Source organism: Lissotriton helveticus, chromosome 3_1 (assembly GCF_964261635.1).
Source record: "Lissotriton helveticus chromosome 3_1, aLisHel1.1, whole genome shotgun sequence".
In the NCBI taxonomy this organism is placed as follows: Eukaryota; Metazoa; Chordata; class Amphibia; order Caudata; family Salamandridae; genus Lissotriton; species Lissotriton helveticus.
Window position 1 is genome coordinate 498669411 of NC_136061.1, and position 25449 is coordinate 498694859.

The 25449-nt window shown below is 45.8% G+C and overlaps 1 protein-coding gene across 3 annotated transcripts in view; it reads left to right on the forward strand.

The window, feature by feature from the left end:
* GLS (glutaminase) overlaps positions 1–25449 on the forward strand; it is a 926246-nt gene that overhangs the window by 202377 nt on the left and 698420 nt on the right. For all 3 annotated transcript variants that reach the window (XM_078680394.1, XM_078680395.1, XM_078680396.1), the window contains exon 7: positions 16459–16517. In XM_078680394.1, the coding sequence (XP_078536520.1) occupies positions 16459–16517 (59 nt within the window). The remainder of the gene's footprint in view (positions 1–16458; positions 16518–25449) is intronic.

The window sequence follows — 25449 nt, forward strand, 5'->3', positions numbered from 1 at the left end:
GGGACACGCAGGATTGTTCCGCGTCATGTTTGTTGCTGTCACACTCTTCGTTTAGGAGCTTACTGACCCTCAACCCCTATTTTGAGTCCTCATTGCAGGATCCTGGTGCCCTCCCTTCATGACTGTCCTGATGAAGACCCCTGTGTAAGGTGTTGATCAGCCTACGTTAAAACTTTGGGGTTGAAACATCGACATTTCTCTTTCTTTACGCCAGCCCTTGGAAACAACAGAGACTATATTAATTGTGTTTCATCTATGAGGTCTAGCTACCTAATTTTTATGGATAATTCATGTACCCTTGGCTTGATATTGAAAGCCTGATTTGTTCTAAATTTGGCATAGGATTCCACTGTTTTCCATACTTTCCTCACAATCACGCATCCTCACCATATTCACTTACCCCTCTTCCTTTCCCTGTCCTGCTGGGCACCTGTGTACACATGAAATTTGCATTTTGACGTATATGTAATGTATTTCACTATGTGGCAGTGTGATTAAATAACATTTGCTACATAATAATTATTTGCAGAGATTTGCTATTCGGATGTTTGTTATTCTATATATATTATCCAGCCAGTCTTGAATTAGTAGGACCACTATATACTGTACTACTATTCACCCAGGTCCCAGTACCATTGGGTTTACCCTTTTTATGTATAATCCTTGCTATTAGCGGCAGGTCCAAGGGCAGGGGAAATTCTATTGTACCAAAAAGACCCCTGGCAACTATACAAATAAACTCACAATGGACAAATAAAATTTCGAATAACATTGTGGCTTGTATCGTGATTCTTTCATCCAGTGGATGAAAGAATCGACCATAAAAGCCACAACTTTTTTTAGAAGAAATTGGATTATTTCTATGTATTAATTTTTGGGAGATCATGTGATGTTATGATTTATGTTGTTCGATTAATTGCTTGTGTGAATGTAGGAGTGATGTGTTGAATGGTTATTTTATGATATTGATTATTGTATTGTCAATAAACCCTAGAAACATTACTTTTAGGGTATGTGTTAGTTATTTTATCGTTTATTACAAAAAATAAATGTCTTCTTTTCATATGTTCATATTTGCTTCACCCTTAAGCGTCCATTGTGAGTTTTCATATTTATAGTTACCAGGCGTCTAATTAGTACAATAACTAAAATAGAGTTTGCACATACTAAATTCTTTTTATTACAGTCCCAAATAGTCCAAATTGCTTTTTGTGACTGTAAACCTGTTTTATACACCAGGCCTGTAGTGAAAGAGTCACTTTTGTAGTCTGGCACCCTATGATGACCTCCAACTATCACCATTTTAATTGATTTTAGTGTGTTCATTAATGTAGCATGGTCCTGCATTCGCCTGCTTCTCTTCTGTTCTGTAATCTTGCTGTCTTTCAATGGGAGCTGTTACTGAGTGGACAGTCTTGCCAAGAGCAGAGCATGTGAGATGTGCATTTGAAGGCGTGCAGTTGTGTAGGAATGTGTCATTGGTGAGAATTATGAGTTCTTACTATTGGCTTTGACCATTCTGTTTTCTGACTTTATCTTGCTTAATGGCAGGGCTTGCCTATTGGCTTTGGCATAATCTTATGCCATCTTGCATTAGTGGCCTATGCTTAAGCGACTCCATCTTCTGAGCTGTCTCCATCTTCTGAGCCTTTCTAGGTGAGAAGTTATGTTTTGCTTTCACTTGTTTTCTGCACTCTGCATGCTAGTAGAAACCGGTTCTTATCAGAGGTATGTACAGGCTTCTTCTCGAAGTCATAGCAAAGGCCTGATCAACCAATGCTGTGTCCTTGTTACGGAATGGAACGGAATCTGATGGGAAAAGGAGGCGAGTCTTGCTAGAAGCTTCGACCAACGTTTTCACTTGTATTAAAAGGGGGAGCCTCCACTGGTCTGGTGGAAGTGGAAGTTTGGGAGTTTGGATTCCGAGTGAGGGCAGACGTGTATCTCGGATTGACCCCTGATTGCTGAGCTCTGATCCCCGGCCAGAAGTGGGCAGTGTATGCATCAGGTGATGTAATCGTTTGGGGTGTTTTCTTTGTGGTGTGGGAGGTGCTCATCCAGAGTGATCCTCTACTCTGTGTATATATAGCTTTCTGACCTCTTGCAGGACGTCCAGTGTATCTTATCTTATATCAGTTATTGCTTGTATATCTGATAACTTGATTTTGATATCAAAAAGGGAATGTGGAACCCTAGTCCTGTTAGAGCTGTTTGCAGCCTTTGATACAGTAGATCACAATAACTTTGTTTCACAGATTGTTTGATATTAGTATAACAGACCAGATATTAAATTAGCCTTTCTCCTTTTTATCCAGCTAAGTCCAGTTGATACAATTAGGTTCCTAAAGATTGGTCCCAAAGAAGCTGTAGTGGGAGGTTTTCCAGAGACCCTCCCTATCTCCTCTCTTTTTTAATCTTAACTTTAGCCCTTTAGCTATCCTTTCAAGGGGTTACCAAATATTCACTTATATGTAAACTAATAACCCTCAGATTGTGGTCCACGTCAGAGCCCAATCAGAAAAATCAAGGATTTATATGTTCATTAGAAACACTGATATGCCAGATGGGAAGGAATTTCTTAAAACGTAATCAAACTAAATCTAAAATTCTAGTTACGACAAATATAAGGGAAGAGGTGTGGCTCTGCGGCCAGGGTGACTGACACCGGATGCTGGGGCTCACGGTTTGAACCCTGGTACCGGCAGCAGGTCAGCCCAGCACCATGTGACTCTGGGCAATAACTCGCTTAATCTTCCTGACGGCCCCCAGCGCCGGGATGTCTCCGGGTAGCTGTGCGCTTTACAAATACTGGATTTATAACAAATGCCTGGGAATAAAGAATTTTGCCCTCTTCCATGGGAGATGCACTCGCGCCAGCGTCTGGAACCCTGGGATTCAGTTTAATGTTAGGTTAGATTTTACTAGTCAGAGAGTGTTTGTCATGCATTCTGAAACATATCTTGCACTTCCAAACCTTTTCTCAGAGGAATTCTGTTGCAAGCGCTTGCATCCACTCCTTTAGTGACTTTCTGTTACTCAGTCTATGTAAGCCTTTCTAAGAAGTATATATGTAAGTTACAATCAATTAAAAATACCATCAGACTGAGTTTTTGCCAATGAGTTTGTGAGTGTGTCATCCTGTCTATACAAATGAATTATTATCAAATTCACTTGTATTGCTTGCACTGTTTTTTCCAGTACAGGGTCCTGTGTTTCTGGCCAACAAATTTACAAACCTCATGCCAAGGCGTACCATGTGATCACCAACAGTCGCTTTGTTTGCTATTCCAAAATATTTAAGAAAAAGGAGCAAAAGGCAGTGTTTTCAGGGTATTGGCAACTAAGTTATGAAACAGAATTCCTGTGTTTATTGGACAGGAGCCAATTAGTCTCGGGTACAGAAAAAACAAGCATTTGCAATGCAATAGGTCTCTCATTACTTATAGTTTGAGGTATTGGCGTTGCAAATAATAATGCAACGCCAATATCTCATACTTTCAGTAATGCGAGACCTAGTGCATTGTAAATGCTTGCGCAGTGAGCCAGGTCCCAGCATTGTATGTCTCAGTGCAATACCTCAAGCTGCTCTTAGAGGTCCCTAGTGAGAAAGGCACCAGCACTGCATGTCGCAGTGCAGTACTGCAAGCTGCTCCTACAGGTCCCTAAAGAGCCAGGCACCAGCACTGCATGTCTCAGTGCAGGACCGCAAGCTGCTCCTAGAGGTCCCTAGTGAGCAATGCACCAGCACTGCATGTCTAAGTGCAGGACTGCAAACTGCTCCTTTAGGTCCCTAGTGAGCAGGGCACCAGTATGCATGTCTACAAAGTTGGAGTTATTGTCATTATAAATGGCAATGTTTTTTACTTAGCCATATTGTAGGGTGCAGTACCATATGTGGCCAAATGGGACCTCTTTTGCCCATATCCTGAATACAGCATGTCTCGAAGAGACTGCGCAAGCGCTACCTAGGCGAGACCTAAGACTGAAAATGTGTCTCTTTACTATCTACCAGTAACAATTTCCCTCCTGGTGCCTAACTTCTGCTAATAGATGCCTCCTAGGTTTAGTGACAAGTTGCTTCTTGAGAGTGCATGTTTTGCTTTACAAAAATAAACTAACATAACCTATGATAATGAACAGCTCTAAATTCCTCTGTAACCAGACTAATATTGAGCGCTTTGACTATGACATAAAGCTGCCCCAATGTGAACTTCCATTCAGCTATCTAGGACATATCTTGGAAAGTCACAACAGAAAAGTAGTCAATCAATCATAAACTTTATTCGATTTGACAAGCAAATCATAAAAGCACAGAAACAACAATGCATTTGATAAAAATATATCATGGAGTAGAGCTACATAATTTAAGTAAAATACTCTAAAATTGAAAGGATGCTGAATCCAATAAAACCATAAGAAATCCCGCCAAATAAGTTGAGAAACTAATGGCAACTCAATAAGACTATACCAGTGTAAATTTTTTGGCAAATCTGTCATAGCCTCAAAAGAATCTCATTTTCAGCCTGCAATAAAGATAAAGTGCATATTAAAAAAAAAAAACTATAGCATATGCTATGAAGTGATACACTCCGTTATCCGTATTGTTTTCGTATTATGAGGGCTCCTCTTACAAAATGTAAGACAGCTACACAAATATCAAAGGGTTAGAGCGACTGTAAGTGACTAAAACCTTCTCTATAAGAACAAGGGTGGCTCTGCCTCAGTATTAGAAGCAACAATTTGGATCTCAATTTTTTGTACAACGCACAAAACCAAGTGTAGATTAGATTGTTTTGCAATGTTGTAATATGGGCAGGGTGGAAGCGTATTCATGCCAACTACGTTGATTTGGAAAGGCTGCCAGAAAGTGCAATATGCTTAGACGAAATCTGGTTAAATAAAATCTATGATGAGTTTCTAAACAAATATATAAATAGGGTTGCATCTGCTTGCTGGAAAAACTATCATTGCCTATGCTCAAGACTCTTTGCTGTTTTCAGTGCTGGTTGTGAGGTGCACTAGCACTTTATTAAAGACTTTGCGTAGGAAGGCATATTACAGGGGTGATTAAAGAACTCTATTATACCTAGTTTTCTAAATCCACCTTTCAGATAACCGAGCCAGGGAATCATCTCAGTATTGGCAATGGAAAGACAATCCATGATAATGGAACTTGAAAAATCTAGCTCTGGCGTTTGCCAGATTTTCACCCATAATAACAAAGGGGAGAGTCCAAAACGATCCGTAATATACTCAAGGCCCAGTTCCAAGTCGCATAAAGATGTTGATGCTCTCATAGGGACCATCAAAAGCTTCCTAATAAAATTATTTTCCACTAATTAGAGTTTTCCACAATTACTTAAACTCCACACTACATCCCCATGTGTAGCAATTGAGAGGCATTTAATTTGATAGTATGGTCATTTCTTTGATAGGCTTATGGCCTAATTTTGCTGCAAAACGAAAACAGTGCCTCGGTGGCTCTAATCGTTTGTGCCCTAAGGGTCAGCAGGTAATCCCACAATAGCTGGATGGTACAAAGAGTCCCTAGGTAAGAAATAATTTGACCTTTATCGATCCGATTGCCCTGTACAGTGAAAAATTTTGACTTTGTTGATTTGGGGCCACACACCGGAATGTATGATCGATATTGGTTCACTTTTATGTACAGGGAAGACATAAAGTCAACATAGGCATCTATGAATCTCTCCAGGCTCATAGCTGTCCTTGCAAGAAGGACAGCATCATCAGCGTAAAAGTAACGTTGTAACGATGTTTCTGATAGATACAGTACGAACTACTAGGCTCTCAGGCGAGGTATCCCTGTGGATACCTCACCTTGTGACTATCCCCTGCGCAGCAGCCAATCGGAAACTTTTGTAGCTCTCCACGCCGGCGAAGTCATGGACGACGTCACAGAGGGTACGACTCCGCTCGGTACCCCGCTGACGTCACTGGATCCATAACAGGGCCTCGTCGGCGTGATGACGTCAGTTCCCTTTTTTCCGCTCCGTCGACGCCAACGGTTTTTTGGGACTCTCCGTAGTTACTTTGTAATTTCTAGTATTCTTGTCTGTTCTTCTTGTTTCCTTTCTAAAATGTCGGGAAGAAAGTCCGGTTTCAAGCCCTGTAGGGAGTGCGGGAAGCAAATGTCTATTACTGACCCGCATCAGGACTGTGTTTGGTGCTTGTCTTCCGATCACGACGGCGAAGAATGTGCATGCTGTAGGAAGATGAACCCTAAGGCATTGAAAGAAAGGGAGGCGAAATTGTTATGGCCAAGATGAAGAAAAAAAGAGAAGAAGGCGAGTAAAAGAAAATCAAGATCGAGGTTGAGGTCGAGGTCTTGATCCGAATCCAGGTCGGGTTCGAAGTCGGCTTCGGGGCATTCGAAGTCGAAGAGGCATAAGAAGAAAAAGAAGCATTCTTCGAGGTGCCACTCTGATAAAGAATCGGCGCCGAAGTCCTCTTCTGCTCGGCGTCGCAGAGATGACATCGGTCCTTTGCCTTCGAATCCAGCTTCACCAGCGAAGGTTGTAACTTCTGATGTCGAGGTCTCTCGATCTCCGACGCCGGCTCCCTTGGATTCGGTTCACTCTCCGATTCTTGATGAGGTTGAGCCGGAGCATGAGGATCAGGAGCAGCCTGAGGAGGTTCCTTTATCGGCGCCGGCTGGTCCGACTCCAGGAGCACCGGCTTCAGGGACGACGCCGTGTAATTATCCTCCATTCCCGGCTCCAGGTCAGGACCCATCACATTACCTTAACGCAATGTATGGCGTCTTTGCGAGGGCTATGTACCCATCCGGTGCACCTCTGGGTCCCATGGGTCCTTTTGCATTTAATTTGGGTGTTCCCAAAACTTATGCCCAGGCACCGTTTATGCCCTTTATGCCAGCGACACCGTCCTGGAACTTTCCGGCGCCGAGAGCCCAGACGCGGTATCGAGAGTCTCCGACGCCATATCGAGATTCTCCGGCGCCGTCTGGTCGTCCTGGTTTGGAGTCTGTGGCGCCGTCGGATCCGCGTTCGACCCCGACCCCGAGGCCGACGGTGTCGGTTGTGGAGCCTTCGACTCCAGCCCCCAGGATCCGATCCAGAAGGGAAGCCTAGAGGGTTGTAGAGGAGGAACGCTATCGGCAAGACTATTTTGCGGAATTAAAGGACGCAAGTGGCCTTGATGTCTCACCTGAGTGGGATTTTTCTCCTGGCCCGGATGCTCCCTCTAAGGATGCAGCTCCCTATCATATCGTGGTGAGAAAAGCTGCGGAGTTACTGGACATTACTCTGCCTACCACGGAGTTTAAATCCAATCTTCTAACTGAAGTGTTGCATTCTCCCTCATCTGTGTCTGAACCTCTTTTACCATTTAATGAGGCAATTTTGGAGCCAGTGTTGGAGGTTTGGAAGAAACCTTTATCTGCTCCTGCGGTCTCCAGGACTGTGGCACGGAGGTATAGGGTGTCACCTGAAGATCCAGAGTTTGTCGGCTCATCCTTCGCCTGAGAGCCTAGTAGTTCAGGCGGCTTGTTCAAAGAAGTCTTCAGGGGCTTTTCCTCAGGTTCCGGCTGACAGAGATTCAAAGCTCATTGACCAGTCTGCCAAAAAGGTTCTCTCATCTGCAAGCATGGCGTTGAAATCTACAAATGCTACTTGCTTGATGGGAAGATATATCCATGCTTTGATGGATTCTTCTAAGCAGTTGCTGCCAAAACTTTCTGATGAAGATAAGAACATTTTCAAGAGGTTTTGGAGGACACCCAGGCTGCAGCTCGTCAAGTCATCCAGAGCGGCCTAGATACGGCTGACTCAGTGGCAAGGATAATGGGCTCTGCAGTAGCTACGAGAAGGGGGTCTTGGTTGAAGTCTTAAGACTTTTCTTCTGATGTGCAGGCTACACTATTGGACTTACCATTCGATGGAATAGGTCTCTTTGGTAAGAAGGCGGATGCCGCTCTTGAGAGATTCAAAGATTGCAAGGCCACAGCAAGATCTCTTGGCTTACAGACTCAATCTAGAGGATCTTGCAGAAGGTATAGAGGATTTGGAAAGTCGTCCTTTCATCCGCAAGGACAGCCTCGACGGCAGCAGCAACAAAATACGCTGTAGGGGAAAAAGCAGAGGTCGTCCTTGAGGTTGTCAACCCTCCTCCTCTTCTTCTTCTACCTCACTCCCTATCACCGCAGCAAAGCAGCCCTAGATTCCCCATTCCCAGTCATGTTAGTCCTGTTGGGGGTCGGCTTACCCATTTTCTGCGGGATTGGGAATCGGTCACTACAGACCAATGGGTTCTCAATCTTGTGGCAAATGGGTATGCTCTTCCCTTCAGGGAATTCCCTCTGACTTACCCTCCTTGTCAAGGGGCTTGCTCTCAGAAACATCTCCATCTCCTTCAGGAGGAGGTTCTGACCTTGTTAAGGAAAGGTGCGATAGAGGTGGTTCCAGAGCAGGAAAGGGGTCAGGGATGCTACTCCCGGTATTTCCTGATTCCCAAGAAGGATGGCAGGCTTCGTCCAATCCAATCCTGGATCTCAGGATCTTGACACTTTATCTGAAACAAGAGAAGTTCAAGATGCTTACCCTTGCGCAGGTTCTTCAGGCGCTGCTGGAAGAAGACTGGATGGTGTCGCTCGACGTGCAGGATGCGTATTTTCACATCCCAATCCTGAAGTCGCACAGGAAGTATCTCCGTTTTACGGTGGGGTCGCAACACTACCAGTTTGCGGTCCTTCCGTTTGGAATTACTACTGCGCCTCGAGTCTTTACCAAGTTGACGGCAGTGGTGGCCACCCATCTCAGAAGATCAGGGATTCCGGTATTCCCTTATCTGGACGACTGGCTGATCAAAGCGGAGTCTCCAGAGAAGGTGCTACATCATCTGCAGGAGACAACTCAGTTGTTGTACAGGTTAGGCTTTTCGATAAATGTACCCAAGTCTCACCTGGTGCCCTCACAGCGCAACCTGTTTATTGGGGCAGTACTGGACACTACTGTTTGTCGGGCATTCCCTCCTCCTCAAAGGATTCTCGCCATACAGGAAATGATTCCTTTGTTTTACAATGGAGCGGTCGTTCCAGTCCTGAAGGTCCTTCGCCTGCTCGGTCTGTTTGCTTCCTGCATTCTGCTGGTCAACCATGCACGCTGGCATATGAGGGCGCTCCAGTGGTGCCTCCGCAGGCAGTGGTATCAACACAACGGAGATCTCAGGGAGTCTGTGAGGATCTCCAGAGAAACTGCAGCGGATCTGTCTTGGTGGAGCGTGGAGGGCAATCTGTCTCAAGGAAAGCCCTTTCATCTGCCTCCATCGGTTGCCACAGTGATCACGGATGCCTCCACTCTAGGGCGGGGTGCTCATCTGGGGGATCTGGAGATCAAGGGTCTTTGGTCTCCAGAGGAATGGCTGCTTCACATCAACCTTCTGGAATTGAGGGCGATTCGTTTGGCACTCAAGGCCTTCCTCCCTTCCCTTCGCGGTCAGTCGGTTCAGGTCCTGACGGACAACACGACCGCGATGTGGTATGTCAACAAGCAGGGAGGAGTGGGGTCGCATCTTCTCTGCAGAGAAGCTCCGCATCTCTGGTCCTGGGTTCAGGACCACCAGATTTGTCTGTTGGCAAATCATCTGGCCGGAGTTCTGAACATTCGCGCAGACATTCTCAGTCGGCAGTTCTCAGCCGACCACGAGTGGAGACTTCACCCAGAGGTGGTTCGTCACGTCTTCCGGACTTGGGAAACTCCTCAGGTGGACCTGTTCGCCACTCGCGAGAATGCTCACTGCCCCTCATTCTGCAGTCTCCAGTATCCGTTGCAGGAAGCTTTGGGGGACGCGTTTCAGTTGAGTTGGGGCTCACAACTCCTTTACGCTTTTCCTCCTATACCCTTGATTCCTCGGGTTCTGAGGAAGATTCGCCAAGGCCGGGCCCAAGTTATATTGGTCGCACCGGATTGGACAAGAAGGGTGTGGTACACAGATCTTCTCCACCTCTCCTCGTGCTCGCCGCTCCGTCTTCCTCTCAGGGAAGATCTCCTCTCTCAGATGGAGGGGCAGGTTCTACACCCCCACCTCCAGACCTTACACCTTCATGCCTGGAGATTGAACGGGGCAACCTGAATTCCTTTTCTCTCCCGCCTGATGTGGTGGATGTAATACTTTCGGCCAGACGTCTTTCCACCACATCCATCTATTCCTATAGGTGGTCCAAGTTTGTTTCCTGGTGTGAAGAGAAATCTATTGACCCCTTGAGAGCTCGTTTGTCAAACATTCTTCAGTTTGCTCTTTCCTTGGCCCAGCAGGGTTTTATTGTGGCGACTGTAAAAGGTTATTTATCAGCCTTGTCGGCTTTCCTTTGTTTGCCAGACCAGCCGTCATTATTTAAGTCACCTATTGTTTTACGCTTTATAAAAGGTCTTACCAATAAATTCCCTCCAACTCCTTTTATTGAGCCTCAATGGGACTTGAATCTTGTCTTGACCTACTTGATGGGTTCACCCTTTGAACCTTTGCACAATTGTCCCATGAGGCTTCTGTCTTGTAAGACGGTCTTCCTTGTGGCAATTACCTCGGCAAGGAGGGTAAGTGAGCTTCAGGCTCTTAGGTCGAAACCCCCGTTCCTGACCATTCATGCTAAGAGAATGGTACTTAGGACCAGGGCTGCTTTTCTGCCTAAGGTCGTAACTCCATTTCATCTGGGGCAGTCCATTACCCTTCCTACCTGTTATCCTCCCCCTCACCCTTCCAAGGAGGAGGAGCGGCTTCACCGCCTGGACCCTAAGAGGGCGGTGAGTTTCTACCTCGATAGGACTAAAGACTATCGTGTGGACGACCAGCTTTTTGTTGGATTTGCTGGCTGCAAGAAGGGGAAAGCGGTGCACAAGCGCACGCTATCGAGATGGATTATCCTGTGTATAAAGATCTGCTACGCCCTGGCTGGTAAGGAACCTCCAGAGGGTATAAGGGTTCATTCTACTAGAGCAAAGTCGTCAACATCTGCTTTGGCTAGAGGTGTACCTGTAGAGGATATTTGTAGGGCCGCAACTTGGGCCTCCCTCCACACTTTCGCGAAGCATTACTGCTTAGATTCCGAGGTGAGGAGGGACGGCCACTTTGCGCGCTCTGTCCTCCAGGATTTCTTGGTATAGCAGAGTGGACACCCTCCTCTGGAAGTGGGGACTGCTGTGGGATTCTATTCACAAGGTGAGGAATCCACTTGCAGATGTATCTATCAGAAGAACAAGTGACTTGCCTTCGGTAACGCTTTTTCTGGTAGATACGGTATCTGCCTGTGGATTCCTCACTGACCCACCCGCCTCCCCGTTGTCCACTCTTCTATACCTGCTATGTGTTTATTTGAATGTTTTTTAATGGTTGTTTTATATACTCATGCATATTGCATTGTTTGCACACTATGTGTGTTGTTTTGCATACTGTGTACTATGTATACTATTACTGTTTATGTCGGTCCGTCCGTGTGCCTCGGGGGCACGGGAAAAAAAGGGCGGAACTGACGTCATCACGCCGACGAGGCCCCGTTATGGATCCAGTGCCGTCAGCGGGGTCGCGAGCGGAGTCGTACCCTCTGTGACGTCGTCCATGATCTTGCCGGCGTGCAGAGCTACAAAAGTTTCCGGTTGGCTGCTGCGCAGGGGATATTCACAAGGTGAGAAATCCACAGGCAGATACTGTATCTACCAGAAAAAGCGTTACCGAAGGCAAGTAACTCGTTCTTTGGCGGATTTTTGGACAATCTAGATCATTTTTTAGTAGATGGGCCTCTAACCTGTGTGTGACCGGTCCAGACACTTTTCCGTCGTGCTCATTCCCTGTCTTAAACCATATTGGGTTTTAGAAAGCACATTTTTTGTAAAGACCCACTCTTCTAGCCAAACGAAGAGAACCCTGCCTTAACCTTTTACTGTTGAGTCTATAAGAGATATTGGCCTGTAACAAGTTGGATCATTCCTGTCCCCTTTCTTGAAAATAAAGACCACTATAGATTCTTTCCATGAAACAGGCAGAGGACCTGTGATAGAGGCCCTAAAGATATGAACAGGTTGAGGGGAGTCCATCCGGGCCGGTCGCTTTGAGGTGGATACCTTGAGTTATTGCAGCCTCCACCTCCTTAATAATAAATTGATTGACTAAACTTCAGAGCTTGTTCTCTATCTTCAATCATAGCAACGTCCCTATGCTCAGAGTTTAAGGCTCTGTTTAGAGAGTTAAAAATATGTGAATATTGTGAGACCCAGGCTTCCCCCGGTATCAGGGAATCCATTTTTTGGTAGAAGTATCTAGGAACACAAGTTCCCGACAGCCACCAGATCTGACCAGGCCTCTGTCCTAAGATCCAGCTTTCTCTGGGCTATCACCGCCTTATATTTCTTTCTCAATGCCCTCACTTTCTCTTTGTTGCGGGGGATAGTGTTCAGAGCTCTTCTTAACTCTTTATGGACCTTTGTACAATCACATCTGATAGAGACTACTCGGAATTATCCCCAGGCGTGAGACTGGATCCGGAAAATTTTTCTTTTTGCCACAGCATCTCTGCGCGCTGGGGGACGGCACCATGTGACTCCGCCCTGACGTCGTCCACGTATATGACGTCAGCGAGGTCATATAAGGCCCACCTCAGCGCGCTGACATCAGTTTACTTCTTGTCTGGGCTATTTCTACGGCCGCTGGTATTTTGCGCATGGGCGCCCCGGTCACTCCAATCCCTATGGACCATTAGTTTGAGGTTCTCCACCAGGGCTCTCAGGGAGGAGAGCTGCTTCTTCCATTCGAAGCTTCGCTCCACAACTCTCTACTGGGGGCGTCCTGCTACCGGAGATCCGGTGTCTCAACCGCTCCTCCATTGCCATCACCCTGCTCCGAACTATCTAGTCTGCCTTTATTCCCACCCTTCTGCCCAGGGCCCTGTCCTGCAGTCTGCTTCCCCTTCCTGGCCTTCGGTGTTGCTCCCTCTGTCACGTGAGGGCCGGTGGTTGGACTCCTGGGGGCGTAACATCTTCGCCTCTACTAGTGCTGCTTTGCATGCGTTCAACACTCTGTGTGTTGGCCAGGGCTACCTCTGCAGAATCCCTTCTGTCTCGCCCCTCCCATGGAAGTGTCTGCGCTGATCTGCGGCACCATGTGCTAGATGGATGGGAGTCAGTCACATTTATTCTCCGTTCAGTCTTGGATGTTTCCAATTCTCTCTGCCGCACTATGGCGAGTTCTGTGGCTCTCTGCTGCCATGCTTGGTTGCGGGATAGTATCTTTCCGGAGAATGTTAGGGAGCGTCTTGTTGATCTGCCTTTTGATTCTTCTATTTAACACCCATGCGGACTCTGCCATTCAACGACTCCTTGCGGGGCTCAGTCCTCCTTCCCCTCCATAAGCTTTGGCTTGTCTGTCTGCAGGTGACTTTTGAGAGGCGTTTATCCACCTTCTCTTTGGGCCTAGTGTTTCGGTTGGCCCGTCTGTGTGTTCTGTGTGGCTTGGAGTCCCTTCAGGATCCTTAAGTTGGCTCCTCTGTCTTGTTGGCTGCTGGTACATCCCTTTGATTTTTGTGGTGGATGTGTTTTTGGCTGTTAGTGGAGCCATATAAGTCCTCATGTTGGACCATCCGTGTATTTTTTGACTGATTGGTAAGCCGCCTGTGGTGCTACCCACAGGTCCTTTATGTCCTTGTCCTCTGCTGCGGTTTTTTTTTCCCTAAGAGGTCTTCTCATGTTTTGTTGGGACGTGTCATACCCTAGGTGGGGTACTTGTTGGCTATTGTATGGCTCTGTACTAAGCTGCGCGGGTGTGGATACCCTTTCGGTTCCTCGCTTTTCCTGGCGTCACTGTATACCGCCTGGTGCGGCCCCCTTTTTCTTCTGTCTCAGTGCAGCTTGTGCTGCTCCAGGTCTTGTCATGCTCAGTATCCGATGGGACTGGGACACTCTGCTACAGACTTCAAGAGCAAGAAACCTGCTTCGGTGGGAAACAATAGGGTGACCCTGTTACCAGACAGCACAGCTACGGTGCAAGCTAAGAGAGCCTCATTCCTGGAATTGAAAAAGGCACTATGAGCCGAGGGTCTACAGTACTCCCAGATGTTCCCTGCTAATCTAAAAATTATCCTGGGAGATACAACACACTGCTACACTGAGCCAGGAGAGGTTGGAGTTGACTAGAATCCTACAGAAAGCTGTCCATAGCTCCTCTCTCACTTACATTTCATTTGTTTTAAACCACTAGTAAAGGCTGGTTTTAGCTAATAAGAATGCATGTCAACCCAAACAAACACTTTTCAGCAACATTAGGAATCGGTAATGAAAGACTGGGGGAAGTAGAGGGGGAACTGAACGTCATAACCTAGTTTATGCAATTTGCATACAGCTCTTTGATACTTTGTAACTGTCACTTTTCTATTTTAGGTTTTATATTTGTATCTTATGAACTGCGGTAAGAAAAGGATCTCTGACAAAAGCAGTAATCTACTCAGCTTGCCACAAAAAATACAGATCTGTTATCTGCACAGTACGCGTTCTTTGCAGCAGGCATATTAACCCTCTGCGCTACCTTATAGTGAGTAAAAACTGCCCCTGCACAAATCTCTCTCTAGCACGAACATTAATCACAAGAGTTATCTTGGCATTTTTATTGCTACCTGAAAACTAGAAGCACAAGGAACTCTGCTGAAGGTGTTTTTACATGACAAGTAATTGCTAAACACAGTGCCTCCCCCTGAGGTGAGCGCCCCCTCCCCAGGTCAGCGCCCAGTGCGGCTGCACCAGTCGCACTGCCACAGAGCCGGCTTTGGGAGTCTGAATCTTACAAGTATCTGCCTGCCGATTGAATGTCAACTGTATTATTGGGCCTTTGAATCACATTCGAATACGTTATAAGCTAATTATTGAGTATGATTATAGTAAAAAATATCATTAAACACGGTTAAAACAAAAAAAATAAGTTGTTCTGTGGGATAATTCCAGGCGCTTGCTTTCCTATCTGTGCTGTCACCCTTCCTTGAGGGCCGTCATTTAAGTTTTACTGTCCCCGCAACAGTTGGACTCCTCCATTCCCCCTTACCACATTTTAATTTCAGCTTGCCTTTCTCCGAGTTGCAAGGGTTCGCGTTTTGGCTCAACTTTCTCTGAATGATGAGGGATGAGATGATAGTTCCTCCTACCTGTTCTGTCTCTGCTCCATGTGACCTTGCCCCTTCTAGCTGCGTTTGATTTTCCTCGGCGTTCTCACTTCTCCGCTTCCATCTGATGCCAGCAGCCAGACACAGTGTCCTGTGCATGCAACCATGCAATATTCCCAGGTCTTCAGTAATCTGAACTGGCATTCTCCCTTTGTATGTTCTCCAGAGCTCTCCCACCTTCATATGTGGCGGTCTGGTGCTTCGTGAGGGTAATCCGCTGCAATTAATTATTTTGCAAACATCATAAACTTTGGGCCGCCCCAGGGATGGAGCATGAATAATTTGCTGCCACCTCCTTCGCAGCCCATTCAAGAGCCCTTATGTTCTGCTACTCGATTTTAATGTTCACGGGTGTTACCCACGGAAATATTTTGTATGTTAAATAATACACGACGCACTTTAGTTATTATTAAGCATATATTTAAATGCGGTCAAATGGGCTTGCTTAACAAACACCTAATTAAAAGTAACCTATAGAAGAAAATGTATATGTACAAATAAGTCGGATGTTTTTCATTTGATATATTTAGATAATAATATAATTGTTTCGCCAGCTTCTGGTTAATTTATCTGCTTAATATTGTTTTACATTTTTTGGTGGCATGAATTTTAATACATCTCCAGTTCTTTCTGGAGCTGTAAAGATAGTTTACCTAAGTTCTCCTGAAGTCTGGATTCAGGGTGTAGTTTCCAGAGCAGATCATGAGCGAATGGGCCAAGTCATCCTAGTGACTTCGGATTAGGGCAGAAGAGTATGGTACAAGGAACTTCTGGGCATGGGCCTCTGTTCTCCGACCAGGCCTCTCTACTTCTAGAGCATCCCAGGGGTCCTGCACCAAATACTCAGTTGACTGCATTTGATTTGCTGCCTAGGACGTTTGTTGTATTTCATGTATTTCTAAACCAATTACCAACACCCATCTCCACACCTCCAAGATTGTCCAACACGATTTTGCTACCGGTATTAAGATTGATGTTTAGTTGTACACACATCATTGGTTTTTACCACTTTTAGAAACCGTTTCTAGTTTCTTATCACATGATTGTGGAAGTTCATTCTTTACAAGAATGAGCGAGAAAATGAAATAAGAGTAACAGGGTCGCCATAAAGACAACTGTAATATTATAATGCTTCTTCTTATCATTGTTTGTATCTGAGCCAATGAAAGCATGAAAGAATGAATTAAGTTGCTCATAGAGCTCATTATTACCCAGAATTGTTGGATTATTGAACAGCTGCAATTCTTTGCTGTATTAAAGTTGTGTTTTGCTGTAATATTTCACAGATCAACCTCACAATCCAATGGTGAATGCTGGAGCAATTGTAATATCTTCTTTAATTAAGGTAAGTTTGCATAATGTTGTGGCTAATATAGCATTGCCGCTTTTTTCCATAAAGGTCAAATAATGTGTACTTTTTCTATTGTCAATGGAGATCGAGGCACCATATGCATTTTATTATGTCACTGACTAAATTCATGTTTTCAGTTTAACTCCCATGTGTGAAAATGCAATTCATGGCTTCTCCTAATACATTATCAAATGTAATTTTTTGTATATCCATCTCTTGTCTCCTGGGAAGCTCCAACACACACGCACGCGCACAGAGACACACACACGAGCACCCATGCACGCACGCACGCATACAGAGACACACACCTCCCGCACACATACACACACACGAGTGCAGCGAGCCCCCCCTGCCGTCGCACACATACAAACACACACACAAGTGCGCCGAGCCCCCCCGTCGCACACATACACACACGCGCGCACACACACACGAGTGCACCAAGACCCCTCATACCTCCTACAACTAAGGCCCACTTACCGCCACTCCGGATTTCAGCCGCCACCGCGGGGCTCTCCCTCGGGCATGGGAGCCCCACGTCACCACAGCTCCTCTCCTGGCTAGCCACTCCGTGGGCGCGAGCTTGACCCTGACCCCGGGTCGCCGCCCCAGGTGCATAACCCACTAATCTAGCTTCCCAGGAGCCGAGCCTGTGACCCGCGGGCCGCACCCGGATCTCCGCTGCAGGAGCCCAGACCCCCTGAAGATGCTGCCCGGCTATATCCAGATCTCCGGGGAGAGCCTGTCCAGCGCCGAGGTGAAGGACGTGGTGGACAGCCTGCAGGAGAACTCGGTGCGCCTGCTCTCGCTGCGGGGCTGCCGCCTCTCCGACCGGGACTTCGGGCGCGTCTGCCGGGGCCTGGCCGAGTCCCACTCCCTGGCCCAGCTCAACCTCAACCTGGGGGTGGTGGGCAGCCTGGAGCGGGTGCGGCTGCTGGCCGAGGCCCTGCAGACCAACCGCTCGGTGCAGTCCCTCTTGTGAGTATGAGTGACTCTGATTACCACTACAACAGATGTGTATGTATCTATAGCGCCTAATGTCACCAGCTGCATGCATTATAACAGGTTCGTAGTATGTGCCGAACAACAGCTCGGTGCAGTCCCTCTTGTGAGTATAAATCACTCTCTGATTACCACTACAACAGATGTGTGTGTATAGCGCCTAGTGGCGTCAGCTGCATTCATTATAGGAGGTTCGTAGTATGTGCTGACAACCACTCGTGCAGTCTCTCTTGTGAGTATGACTCTGATTACCACTTCCACAGATGTGAGTAGTGAACACTTTTCCACCAGGCAAACACACCAACAGCCTTCAGTGCACACTTCCAGACACACACACACCATCAGCCTTCAGTGCACACTTTCGCGGGGCACAAACACCACCAGCGATCAATGCACGCTTCCACCACACACACACACACACACAGCACCAGACGTCAGTGCACGCTTTCACCAGGCACACACACCACCAACCGTCAGTGCACACTTTCCCCAGGCACACCCCATCAGCCGTCAGTGCACGCTTTCACCAGGCACACACACCACCAGTCGTCAGTACATGCTTCCGCCAGGCACACACGCCACCAGCTGGCAGTGCACACTTCCACCAGGCACACACACCACCAGCCATCAGTGCACATTTTCTACAGGCACACACACCACCAGCCATCAGTGCACGCATCAATTGTTAACACATCCACAATTAACTATTGTAGCAATCGCAGTATGGCGCACTTTACTTTTAAACATGTCAGTGCACGCTTTTCCACCATGCACACACCACCAGCCATCAGTGCACACTTTCAACAGGCACACACACCACTAGCCGTCAGTACACTCTTTCATCAGGCATACACACCACCGGCCGTCAGTGCACACTTTCAACAGGCACAAACACCCCCAGCCGTCAGTGCACGCTTTCACCGGGCACAAACGCCCCCAGCCGCCAGTGCACCCTTTCAACAGGCACAAACCACCAGCGGTCAGTGCACACTTTCACCAGGCACAGACACCATAAGTTGTTAGTGCACGCTTTCACCAGGCACAAACACCACCATCTGTCAGTGCACGCTTTCACCGGGCACAAACACCACCAGCCAATACAGAGTTTGCAAAAAAATTCATGCAACACATTGTCATATACAATGCCAATAACTCAAACTTGAATGCTGCGAGACCTATTGCATTGCAAATGCTTGTTCTATTAAGTGGCCAAAGAAACCTCAGAAATAGGACCTCCCTAAATTTGGAAGTATTTATTTTGCCAAGAGGCATTCCTTCATTGGAGCCACAACTATTACCTGGAAATCTGTCCTTGACATTCGACCAAACCCCACTCTTTGGATTGAGGAGCCTCCACCTGTATGCCTTTTTTCTAAACTGATACTACCTTCCCTTCTAAAAACCTACCAATGACCTACTAAATTGTCGTTCAAATGGGAGATGTTCTCTATAATGTTTGTGTAAACGAAATGCTTCTTCTGTTGAAGATAAAACAATTCTTCTCCGTTTATATATAACATGATAATGTGAGCTATCTGTAATGAGCCCTAATACCATTTGGTGCAGTACAGCTGAATACTACTGTTAACTTAGTACATGTATGACTTGATGAGTATTTGAGTTTCTCTGTTTCCTCTTAACTCAGCTTAACGTTAGGGGAAACCTTCAAGTTTTTTTGTTTTTTTTACAAAACCCAGTTTTTCTCAGGATATTTGCACTACACATTTAAACATGATGCACAGCCTGTAACAGTTCTACAACTAGTGGGTAATTTACAATATAGAAAGATATTTACGCAAAAGAATACGTACTCGGATCGTTAAAAGGGTTTCATGGTGATGTGATGTTGAAGTGGAATTTTACCTTACAGGAAATATTGGAAAGATTAGATTTCAAATTTCTGATCCATACGTCAAATTAGCTTTCCTCTGTCTGCAGATCGTCTTTCACAAAACTCCTGGGACGTCATTTTCTTTCAGCAAGGGACGGTATAGACACATTTTGTCCAAAAAAGAAACTAGAAATCCTGTTGTTTTTCAGAAAAGTTGTTGCTGTTTTTCTGATGGTCTTTCCATACAGGTCAAGTTCCTTTTTCGGTTCGATATAAATTGTGCCAATACCAGACAGAAGCCAAGTCCTTCCTGTAGACCCAATATATTGTACCTCTTTAAATGAATGAGTCTGTCGCTGTGAGTTAGGCTAATATTGGCTGCAGTATGCATTAGTCCTTCCTCAACGTCAATAGCTACCTCCTACAACAGTATGCATGACTAGAAGAGTTTCCTCAATAAAATGAGGCTTTTATATTAACACCAACAGAACATTCTAAAGTCGATTTTCCAAACAAAAGCCTTCAGCACCTTGGCACCCTAAGAACTCAATGAAAGCAAAATGTACATACGCAAACTAAAAAAAAAATGGAACCAGGCTACCCCACCATCATTTAAACAGGCACTGCCTCAGTCCGCAGCCGGATCTTCCAGTCCCACATTCATACATGCATAACGATTTGTAATAACAAATAATAATAAAAGTTAATGAGTAATTAATTCAATGAAAAAAACCAAAGGTTAAACATTAGGTATAGTTAGGGAAAATGTATTTATTCTTTCTATACAAACAAATGTACTCTGGCTAGCGATTTAACAACATTGCGTACGGATATGCGTGAGTTATAGTAATTTGCAGATGTTCGCAAATTATAAATGTAAGGTATAACTAACTTTAGAATTTAAAATCTTCGTGTAGTTTAAGCTTGGTTTGTATAGAAAGAATAAATAAAGTTTCCATAACTAACCTTTAAACTTTTTTCTTTTTGCATTAAATTTCAACAATTTTCATTTTTTAATAAAAAAGTGTGTCCGGTTGTAAATGAACTGTCATAGAATAGAGTACAGTGAATGTGAGTGAAGTGTTGTAGAATAGAGTAGAGGGGAGTGGCGTACAGTGAAATGTCATAGAGTCATGTATATTGGAGGGACGTTGGGTGATGAAGAGTGGCGGTGAGTGGCTTAGAGTTGGGTAGAGTGGAGTGGGGTACTGTGGAGTACAGTGGAATGGGGTAGATTGGAGTGGGTTAGAGTGGTGCGGATTGGCATAAAGTGGAGTGGTGTAGAGTGGAATATCATAGAGTGGAGTGGCGTACAATGGTTTAGAGTGGAGTGGAGTAGAGTCGAATAGCATAGACGTACGCAGGGTGGAAGAGAAAACAGTTGAGTGGCAAATAGTGGAATTGCGTGGAGGGGCATACAATGGAATGGAGTACCATAAAGCGAAGTGGTATAGAGTGGAGTGAAGTGACGTACAGTAGGGCGGGGTGGCGTAGAGTGGACTGGTGTACCATGGAATAGCTTACAATAGAGTGGAAAGGCATAGAATGGAACACTGTAGAGTGGCGAACACTGATGTAGAGGGAGTGGCGTAGCATAGAGTGAAGTGGAATAGTGTAGAGTAGCGTACGTTGGAGTGGTGTACAGTTGAATGAAGTGGCATACAGTAGAGTGGAGTAGCATAGAGTGGAATACCGTTGACAGAAGTAGTGTAGAGTGGAGTGGCATAGAGATTAGCAGTGTACAGTGAAATACATCAAACATACCCCTAGTAAATCTATATCTTAATTATATACACATTTGTACTCCCTTTTCTGAGAAAACGAAAATCCTTTGCAAAGCGTTTGTTATATCACTGTTTTCAGCTCCTAGGAACCTTGTGATGGGAACCTGTAGCCTCTTTAGTGGGAGTGAGTAAAAGTTTTCACGATGTTCGTGCTGTTCATTTGTACATTGTAGCAACTAAAATCTTTGCAGAATTTCATACCACCCCCCAGGTCTGACACTAACGTATGTCAGTGGTGTTAATCAGTGCTTTGTAGGATGATTAAACAGGGAGGGTCTCTCAAATGGGCATGCTGGTGTAATTTGGGGCGTGGCTCAAAAACATGTAAACTGAAAATCTGTGATAAGCATAGTGTGCCGCCCTACTGGTAATTTGCTGTTTGTCATTACATCCAGATATATAATACAGCAAGTAACAATACACCTACAACAAACCAGGACTATCAGCCTTGTCAATGGTTGTTAGTTGCATAACATAAATAAGCAACAACCATGGCTTTGTTACAGTATAGCATATTGAAAATGCTTAAGTTTTGAAATGATGAGACTATGAAAGAACTATAATGCAGTCTTTGAAGTTACATCAAAGCCCTGTTGTTAATATTTAAAACAAGCATTTACAATGCAATGGTTTCGCCTTTTGAAAAGTTTGAGCTATTGGCATTGTAAATGACAAAGTTTGTATTTATGTGTTGGTTTTGAAAACAGATAAATAAATGGCATTGTCATTTACAATGCCAATAGTTTAATCTCTGGCAAATGCCACACAAAAACACACAGACCCCCACACACACACACACCAACAGAGCCCCCCCCCCACACACACACAGAGCCACACACACACACAGAGCCACACACACACAGACCCACACACACACACACAACCACACCCAGAGACACACACACACACACACACACACACCCAGTGACACACACACACCCAGAGCCACACACACACCTACCCAGAGCCACACACACCCACCCAGAGCCACACACACACTCAGGAGAGCAAGCACAGCGAGGGGGCAGGGAAGCAAGCACAGCGAGGGGGCAGGGAAGCAAGCACAGCGAGGGGGCAGGGAAGCAAGCATAGCAAGGGGGCAGGGAAGCAAGCACAGCAAGGGGGCAGGGAAGCAAGCACAGCGAGGGGGCAGGGAAGCAAGCACAGCCAGGTGGCAGGGAAGCAAGCACAGCCAGGTGGCAGGGGAGCAAGCACAGCCAGGGGGCAGGGAAGCAAGCACGGGCAGGGAAGCAAGCACAGCCAGGGGGCAGGGAAGCACAGGCGAAACCTAAAAAGGAGACAAATGGAGAAAAAAAAATATGCACTCCCATGGAGTGCCTAACCAAAAAGAAATAACCTGCACTTAAAAAGCAAACAGAGGCAGCACCGAAGCCAGCCAATCAACAGACACAGTAAACAAACAATGCTCCATGTGAGGAACAAACACAAGACTGACAGATGTGACTATTAAGAAGCAAGCTAATAAGTGGCTGGAAAGCCAACCAGTCGTAAGCAAGGGTTGGGCTTCAAGCCTCTGTGCATTCTTGCCAAGCACACAATGTGCGTTACAACAGACTGCGCAAGTGCAGTCTAGTAGGCTCAACCTAAAAACAACTATGTGTCCCAGGGCATCCTCCGGCACAAAAGAGGAATGTTTATGCATGTTATGTGCAAGGCACGCAGCTGCTGGTGGTGTGACAAGGGTCCGCTACTTCAAAGAGGTGCTGATGAGACCCATCGAGGTCACCTTAGGACCATGTGCTTATCCACATGGCACTTACTAGTACTCTGGGGGAGTTCTGCTTCTTCTAGTCATGCTCCACGAGAAATTACAGGCGAATCTTCTACGGCAGCTGTTGATTTAAGGCGCATCACAGGTTAATTGTTATCTGTGAATCGCACCGAAGGATCCAGTCCACTGCGAAATGGAAAGTGAGCTGTCCAAAAGTCACAGATTGGGACCTGTAAAACACAGAGTTCGCGAGCTAATCCCGATCTGTGAGCTGCACAGAATTTACAGGTCAGTTCAGTGTGGCCTGTAGAAAAGGTGCAGGTCACCAGTGATGATGATCAGCAGCTAAGGCATCTATCTGCAAGTTATTTATGATCTGTACCGAACTACAGCGTAATAGTGATCATGATACGCCTTAAAGTCATCTTAGGCTAACTGTTAGATCTACAGGAGTCGCCGATTAATTATGATGTCCTTGAGCTTTGTAGGTATATTGTGAGTCGGGGAGCTATGCGATTAATGAGATCACCCAAGGTCGTGGACCTTGGTCAGCGGACTCGATAAATCTCGCTTCGGTGCTTACTCTAATCAGGGGTTCCACTCGGCAACTCTGGGCATTAGCTTGCCTAATCTCCACAACGGCCCCACCAATCCCGGGGATGCCTGGCTCCACCTTGGGGACTCCCAGCAAGGGACCATCCCACAGGGAAAGCCAGGACGGGTTCCCCAGAGTTATACAGCGCCGGGACGCCCCGTTGCTGGGGCAGCTGTGCGCTTTACAAGTATACTACATTTACATTGAGGTCCTAGAGTAATTAGGATGTTAATGGGATCCAACGAGGAATGAGGTCAGGGACCTCTCTATGGGTAAATTATGAGGTGCATGATTTAAGTGTAAACTTCAAGTTAATCATATCGGTGACCTACCAGAGCTCAGAAAGCAGAATAAACTGAGCATATTCCTTTTGAAAACCCAGAACTTCTGGGCTGCAACAAACAGCGCATACGGCTTCCAAACACCCACAACTTGAGGACTGAACTACCTTCACATGTTGTGCGTGTACACCACGAACCCAAATGCAGAACGAACTGCACATGTTGCGCACGCCTCGAGGTCCGGTCGTCAGGCACCACAACCTGCTCCCACAGACCCATAACTTCCACACGGTGATTAACAGTGTTGGCAGGCTATGCACATATTGGTATTGTATTGATCGCTTACGCTTCTACCATTACTGGATCCGTCCGACCTCAAATGTTAAGCGCTCTGAATCGCGCCAGGGTCATGCTCACGCCTTGTACTTATTTGTAACTAATGTTCTTTCCACTATTGCATCCTACCTACCTTAATTGTGAAGGGCTCTGATACCCACCTGGGTCATGTTTGCGCTATACACAACTTTATAAATAACATAACTTTATAAATAAATAAAATTAAAATAAAGAAGATTTCTGCTTCAATCTGGGGGGAATCAGTAATTACCAGAATTACTGATTATCTTGGTAATCCCTCATTTCTATACAGGCCCTAATGGTCCCACTTTAAATGACCCAGATTTTACCCACACCTGGAGTAAGTGATAACCCTGCTATCAGTACCTCCAAAGGTGGTAAACCTCCTGACCATTTTCTGGACTATTAGTAATGAGTGCCTAATAATAATAATTTGTATTTGTAAAGCTCAAACATATCACCCCTCAAGGGTTTCAAGGCACTGGGGGCTGTCGGTGAGATTAAGTGAGCACTGCCCAGAGTCACATGATGCTGAGCAGCCTCCGGGGATCGAACCTTGAGCCCCATACTCCTTAGTCAGACGCTCCGGCCGCTTCGCCACACCTCTCCCTGGCCTATGAGTGGTCTAAGTACGACTTTGAACCTTGGTAAAATGGCTACTCTTGGCACTTTTCCTGAGTTATTTAGGATGCAGAATAAAGCACAGATTTAAACATCCTCAGCTTTGGCCTTCTCCGATAAAAAATTTCCAGGCTCTCTAGCAATTTTACAGGACCCCACTCTGGGCTCATTCCCAATCCCACAGGAATCCTAAATCGGGCGCAAACTCCCAAATCAGCAGGATGAGTTTTGTGGAATATTCTGCAAATCCGAACATTTTCTGCTTCATATTTCTCGAGGAAAAATCTGGGGTATATGCAATGACCAATCACCTAAACTACTTTCAGTGGCTGAAAAATGAAATAGCAATTAAAAAAACACGGCCAATAGGGCACCCCACAGTATCATAAATCGATGTCATTTAGGGGCCGGGTTTGCCCCTAGCTCTACCTTTGTGACTCTGGACTCAGAGGTGGCAAAAGTAGTGCCAAGCACAGAAGTTAACAAGCATTTGCAATGCAATAGGTCTGGCATTTGTTAAAGTTGGAGCTGTTGGCATTGAAAATGACAATGTTTACTTTGTAATTTTTTTATCTGCAGTGGAGTAATTATATTTGCATTGCGCTATTGCCATTGGTTTAAAAAAGCTAAAGTGAAAAACACTAATTTTTAACGCTCTAACTTTAACTACTGCAAGACATGACTGTGTGTGAAGTGCCCACAATTTCGAAATCATGTATTACA